This window comes from Opisthorchis viverrini (genome assembly GCF_000715545.1).
Source record: "Opisthorchis viverrini unplaced genomic scaffold opera_v5_121, whole genome shotgun sequence".
Taxonomy (NCBI): Eukaryota; Metazoa; Platyhelminthes; class Trematoda; order Opisthorchiida; family Opisthorchiidae; genus Opisthorchis; species Opisthorchis viverrini.
In genome coordinates, this window is record NW_008751776.1 from 1,202,097 (window position 1) to 1,209,252 (window position 7,156).

At 43.5% G+C, this 7,156-nt stretch overlaps 1 protein-coding gene across 1 annotated transcript in view; it reads left to right on the forward strand.

Moving 5' to 3' along the window:
- The window catches only part of T265_06027 (hypothetical protein), a gene marked incomplete at both ends in the record, with an annotated part of 39,883 nt that extends 36,499 nt beyond the window's left edge, over nucleotides 1–3,384 (forward strand). The window contains 2 exons of the mRNA XM_009171186.1: nucleotides 799–904; nucleotides 2,819–3,384. Coding sequence (XP_009169450.1) covers nucleotides 799–904; nucleotides 2,819–2,939 — 227 coding nt within the window. The remainder of the gene's footprint in view (nucleotides 1–798; nucleotides 905–2,818) is intronic.
- Between the last annotated feature and the right edge of the window lie 3,772 nt (nucleotides 3,385–7,156).

The following is a 7,156-nucleotide window of genomic DNA, read 5'->3' on the forward strand; positions in this document are numbered from 1 at the left end:
TACATAATCTAAACCGTTCATTGTAGTAGATTTTGATTGCTTTTGTCCAAGCTCCCGCAGAAAGGACTAGCCTGTAAAATGGCATTCATGATTTCCGGCTTCTTTATGAGGCTTGGATCAAGTTCAGTAAATTCAATAGCAACGCTTGGGTCATGGTGCATTATTTGGTTGACTAAACGCAAACCAAATTGATGTCCTTAGTCAGACGTTTTGGCAACATTGTGCTTTCTGTCAGCCCTCGCTAGTGGATTTGTGATAAACTCTCAGGAACAGAGGTCGTTGCCTGTCACCTCTGAGTCTACTGGTATGCGTTTCCACTTTGGCGCATCCATACAGTTCTATGTGATTTCAAGGTGACTCTATGCTTAACCTGGAATTTTTGCATACGGACAGAAAATAGGGTTACTATGGTTGATAAAACTGCCATCATATTGCAAGGGAAGGAATGCATAATTTTACGATCCGCATTTGAGTTATTTCCGAGTCACCTTAGGACAAAAAATTCGGGAATTATGCCGTAAATCCGTTATCCGGCAAAACCCCATCGAATAATAGCTGGATTCCGTCTCCCTTGGTATCCTTCCTTCTAGGCGTACAGAGTGCTGTGGGCGCTGGTTTCAACGAACCTCATATCATCACATCATCGGCCGTTTGTCATACCATCGACTGTTTGGGGACGCATGAATGTTGCTGAAATTGATTGTAAACAAGTCCACAGTGAATTCGCTTTCCTCCGTCTAGAAATGACATTCCAGGTCTACGTTTAACCTATTTGTGCACCTCTCATTTTGTGCTCAGGTAATGTGTGCGCGATAAATTCCAATTCATGCGTCTTGTTGGGCGTTATTCGACAGCATGCAACCTTCAGTGAGATATTACAACTACGTGACCATACAGATTTCAAGTAAGTCATTGAATGTATGAATGAAGTCCCTCCGTCAAAGTCTTAAAGGGCATTGGTTGACGTCATAACCACCATGGGATGCAAGATCTGTAAATAAGAACATAGAATATAAGGTTGACGGAAACTCGGGGACTGTGCCTACCTGATGAGCCCCAAGCGGAAGGGGGAAACCGGTCGTGAGCTGTCGAAGAGTTTTCAGCAACCTTGTGAGTAGTTTTTATGAAAAGGCCTTTAAGATGTTCATCAGTCACTCTAAAAGAATATGGTGTTAAATGTATCATCTCCCGCTTATCCCACTAGTCGTTTCGCTTAATACGGCTTTTATTTTTAACTTTAGTAGTGTCCGGGGACAAACCGCCTAGTCTATAGCAGTTTCTGCACTGTGTGCTTTCTCTAGAACTTGTTTCCTGATGTGCATCATCGACAGTAACAACAGTGTCGACACTCACCATACAACAGAAGCGTACTTTTGAAATGGGATGAAGAAGGAAACTGGGATGTACGGATGTACTTTCAAGCTGTCAGTCAGATAATCTAATGGGGGAAAGTGGTTTGAGCTTAGCCTTGTTAAGATGGTTAAGCATCCTACCTCTGCGAAATGGTCCTGAGTCATTTCTAGCAGACTTAGCCATTGACTTAACCATTGGCATCATGAACTATAATGATAAGGTTTTACATCCTCTCCATCACCAATACTGTCCGTCTTCCCGAATGCAACACATTGTGTTTGCTGTAAATTGTCCCATCACACGTGTCAGAGTTTTGTTTCTTTCATCCCTCAAAACATAACACCACATACTTCTATTTGCCTGATTGGCAGTCCCATTTTCGTCCATCATTTAAACATTGAACCTAGAAACAACAAGACTTCTTTACTGACGGTCAATAACACGATGTTAGCCGAAACGAGACGGGAGAAATCGGGTGTTACTCTATCGTGCAAAGCCTTCTTGTTCAACTCAAAGAACAGCAAATCAATCTGGATGAAAACTCACTTCACGAATGGTATCACTGTCGTTTTGTTGGCACCAAGGTGCTTCTTGCACTCGGTGTGTTCAGAACCCTATTTATATCCCATCAACAGAGGTACGAAACCTCAAGGAGCATTGTTCAATGAGGTGTTACTGGTTCCATCATTTTCATTTAATTACACCGGCACTTAATTCGCACTGAAACCAGTCTCATTGAAATACTCCTCCCCGGAGGTACTATCACATAAAAGTGCAGTGTTTGGCTTCTACCGGCAAATGACCTCTCTGTAGTGAGATTGCTGACGAGAATTCTAGGAAGGTAGCTTCTGATCAGAGGGTCTCCTCGTTAATCAGTGACTTCTCCGCTTGGAACGTTAAAGTTGTGGTGAATCCACAGTATGATGCTGGACACAAAACCTCATTCAAGTAACCTCCCTGGATGAAACGCTCTTTGTGAACTGTGGGTTACCCCGTAGTAAAAAGCCTCCCAGAATGCAACAATGTCCGAAAAATTAATTCCTTTTATATTGTCAATCACATCTTTCGGCCACAACTATAACTTGGACTTACCATCGCTCATCTACAGTTGTCAAAACCAAGTTTCGGAGGACCAGCAGTGCAAAGCAGAAAATGCAGTAACTTGGCCAGCTTACAAAGCGTATTCTCCCACAGACTATGGATCCAGTCAGCATCGTAGACACAGTAATATGAAAATCATGGGTAATAACTGGTTTTTATGACTGAGCTCTGTTCTGTTGCTCAAGGACACCCTTTTTGATAAGTATCGCTGATAACTAAAACTCTTTTTAGGGGAAAGGTGAAAAATCAATTTCCGCTAACGAATGCCGCATCTCCCCTTTGACTGCCCATACCAGTCTTGGGAAAGATTTATTCCCTTGGTCCAGCATTCTACGTCTTTATTTACCCTTCTCCTATTTCCCAGGCACCGATTACCACGTGAAGAGTGGTGGCTCAATCTTCGTCCGTTGATGCGTATCATGGCCAAACATGATAGTCTGTATGAATCGGAAAGCATTATGGCCGGCGTGGAGAAGATACACTGAAACACTGGTCAAGGCTGTCCCGCTCCATTGCTGATCGGGTGACGGTGACCAAACTTGTGTTATTCGTGTTGCGCTCCGCGTTTGCACACACACGCACATACCCGTCCGAGATCTTCGATGGAAGTCCATCAGTTCCTTTTTCTGTGTAGTCGTTCAGATTCGTATATTTGTAGATGTCATGACTATTACTGACACTAATAGTACTAATACTGCTTTTACCTGTGTCTCTGTGTGCGCACACACCACAAGTACACACACCAACCCACATACACCGAGACATACACGATGTTATGTCGATTGTGCCTATCTATATCGCAATCCTTCTTGTTCCTCACCCCTACACCCCACCCGTTTGTCGTCCTTTCATCGATCCACTACTCACTTAGTTGTCTTCATGATTTTCTTGCCTACATTGTAACCATCGCTATTCACCAATAGGTTTTTGCCACTTCACGTAAGAATGGGACTAGTCGGATTTTGTATAGTTTGTAGCGTTAGGCCAAAGGAACTTCCGCTCATAACAAACTTACGTGTGAGCCTCAAAGCCCCCGCTAATCTCTCAGTTTGGCACATACATAACGTGCCACATCCTGTATAGGCGAAATTAGGTAAATTCCTCAGCTGAACTCATTGCCTGTTCTTCCAGCAACTTAACCACCAAGGCCACATCAAGGTTATTGAACGTCCGCGAGTACATAAGCTGTGTATCGCTTGTTAAGCGGCAGTTTTACGGAAATTTAAACGCCCTCTTGGAGCGCCATCAGAAATTAGTACTCATCAGGTGCCCGAAATGCGATTAGTCTTTGGGTCCATCAATTAACCATTCAGCTTTCTTCATGATACCGGATCGGGCACGAGCCCGACCCCTTGACCAATCACGCGTGTAGTTAAGCTCATCGAGGTTCATTTCACCAAACCCTGTGCAATAAGGAGACCTGAGGGCAGGATTCCACCCAAAAAATAAGCGAGATATCGCCACTTCTAACCAATGAGAAATAATCCGGTCCTAGTATCGTCCTTAATTCGAAGATTATGACTTAGCTTGAAAAACTACCAGGGACATTTTGCCACCGTTGAACAAGTTGAAACGCCAAATTTGCCGCCGAAGTCCGCCACAAAGCAGGATAGAAGTTTGCCGTTTCGAGTTGCAAGCTGGTTAAGAAACGTCGGACTATTGATATCACTAGTGAGCTGGCTCACTGGTGTCCGAGGATTCCAGGTGCCATTTTCGGTGACCTGACATATCTGGTTACCTGAAGGGATAAAATTCGTTCATCGTCACCATCAGGTTGTCTGTCTCGGTGCACGTAGGTTTGTAAGAATGACGCCCAAGTGGCAGTAAATGGGGCAGTCTTGAATTCGATGCCATGGACTTTATCGTTTTCAAAAGTGTCGACATCGAGTTACCTTTGTTTTTAGCTGACTTTGGGTCCATTCTGAGCTCCAGTGTATTCGGTTCGTGAGAGCTCTTTGTTGCTCACATCCGTGTACAGGCACTCCATCCGCTAGTCACCACTATTTTAAGATGTTCTAAGAATTGACTGCCTTGTTAAAGCTTGTGTGGGAAACAAAACTGATACTGTTTTTTTCATAACAAAAGACTACTCGACGAATGCACTCATTTGCTTATCATTTTGGTTCGCAAGGGGGAGACTCAAGTGGCTGTGCTGCACAGAAGCTGTCTTATGCTTCAATTGGTGCGATATTCGATATATCGTAGTATATTTCCACAAACGAAGCCACTCACAAGGTTGGTGAGTAGCCCATGACTGTAGTTGCCTTTATCGGAGCTCATCAGACAGGCACAGTCCCCGAGCTTCCGTCAACCTAGGGTGATCCGTTTGGAAAAAAAGCCCATTCCAAAATCAATCGCTGTCTTATGTTCAATTGGTGCGATATTCGATATATCGTAGTATATTTCCACAAACGAAGCCACTCACAAGGTTGGTGAGTAGCCCATGACTGTAGTTGCCTTTATCGGAGCTCATCAGACAGGCACAGTCCCCGAGCTTCCGTCAACCTAGGGTGATCCGTTTGGAAAAAAAGCCCATTCCAAAATCAATCGATTTGTTTATTTATTCTGTCAGAATGCCCAGTCTGACCTTGGTTCAGTGAACTGGTCAACATGAGGGGCACCGGTATAAGAAAGGGACTACTCAAGAAGACCGACGTGAATGTAGACAGACTCTACAAGACCAGGAACCATCTAGACTTTGTCAAGGATTATCCATCAGGCGCTACTGACTCGGAATTGGTGGCTAGTGAATCAACCGATCGACACAACCACGTTAATTGCTCTGTCACTGATGCAATGGTGTTAACACATTCAAATTTCACGTCAGATGTGCGGAGTTCGAATTCCCTACATGGCCAAGGACATACACTCAATAGTGTGCTCCAGAAATAGCTGAACTATAGTCGAATGCTTTCTGTGTTGACTCACCGGAATACTTGTGACAGAAGAGCAGGGGGAAGACAGTTCAAATGAGAGTTTTGCTAATGCAGACTCCCCATTCGACTGGAGCGTCTCTTAATTGGCTCTACGATATCACTACATATTCTTAGAGGAGTTTTCTTCACTAGTGGTTTTAAAATGGGAAACAGCACTTTCTTTGGTAAACGGTGATCGGAGGTGCAAAGTACACATCCCAGCTGCTCAGCATGATAAATCAAACTTCTGTTTCAGCGGCTATAATGTATCAGCAAGTGCCATTTTCAAAGTCATTTCTTTGTGGTCAGAAAACTGCTGTCAGCACCTTTGGAAGCCCAGGAGGTCACGTACCTGAATAAAGGATACAAGTGAAAGGCGGGTCGCGTTAGGATGCGGGCCATTGCGGAAAAATGAACGCAAAAGTGAAGCCTAGTTCACATACAGCTTGAAAAAATATTCAGCTTTTCTGGTTGTCGTTTGGATACTGACGTCAATGAACAAACGCTTTCGGACAGCTGATGTTCAAATCATTTTTCGATAAGCTGCTGCTGTGATGCTTTGAAATGAGGGAAGATATTACGCGATTTCATAAGTAGTATATGTCACCAAACAAGTCATGAATGGATTTCGGGTGAATCTATTTTCTAGGGTGACTTTACTGAGGATGTATGAACTCCACTACGAATTATTATAAGTAAGGTTTGAAATTACGGGAACGAAAACTATCAAGCAATAATTTCGGATGATTTTGTACAATACTGATTGATTTCGCCACCAGTTAATTTTGAGTGTAAACTAGAAAATCGATTATGCTTAGGTGACAGGCGAGATCAAAGAAAGCAAGGAAAGACAAATGACACTAGGAAACGCCGGTACTTCAAACGGTTTGTTTTAAGTTGACGACCGAGATTCATGTTTATAGAATCGAGACACAGTAGCTCAGTGGCCGGCTGATACCAGTCATTTGATTAGTTCTAATACTATTTTAGAATTGGTCTGTTCCATATCAATGTCTGGTCACAACCGAGGCGATCGCCATTCGCCCACACACTCCGAGTTCGTGCAAGCAAAACGCGTTCATACACACATTTAGATTTCCATCTTCCGTCCACGTGACCGCTGGCCACTCAGGTCAGTCGATCGTGGCTTAAACATTAAACACCAAGAGTAAACAATCTTCATCGACTCTACTTTATCCTTGTTTTACTTGTGTGAATCGCTCATCCATAGTCTTGTACTCACTCGATTCGTATTGACAGAAAGAAGAGACCAGAAAACGTTGACACTCATCAACCCGTGTTCTGGATTTCACGGTACCCGGTATGAGGGCGCTGTGTATAGAAACGGGGGACAAACTCCGTGAAGGTTATCGAATATTCGGTTTTTAACAATCATTTATGCATGCTGGCGCAAAGTTTGTGCAACTTTCTCGCTGGTAGCACTACACCTCAGGGGAGACTGTTTGCTTCCAAGGGGGGGTTGCGTGTGTTTCAGTATCCAGATAGTTGCTAAGATTATTACACAACACCACCCAGACGCTGAACTCGGTCATCAAATAGGCATATAGTGTTTGGTTTAGACTGTTCCCGCTAGATTTGTTGCCAACCCATCAACTCTTATCAAGTGTGCATCTAGAATTTCTTGTGAGAGATGGACAGCCTGAATCACTACTAATAGAACAATGTTAAACAATTCTGTTTTGAAAACCAACACCCATTGACAACGTTCCCGGAGATTCTATTGCCATCGATTATTTTGACTTGTTTTTCTCCGTGTTATGAGCCTG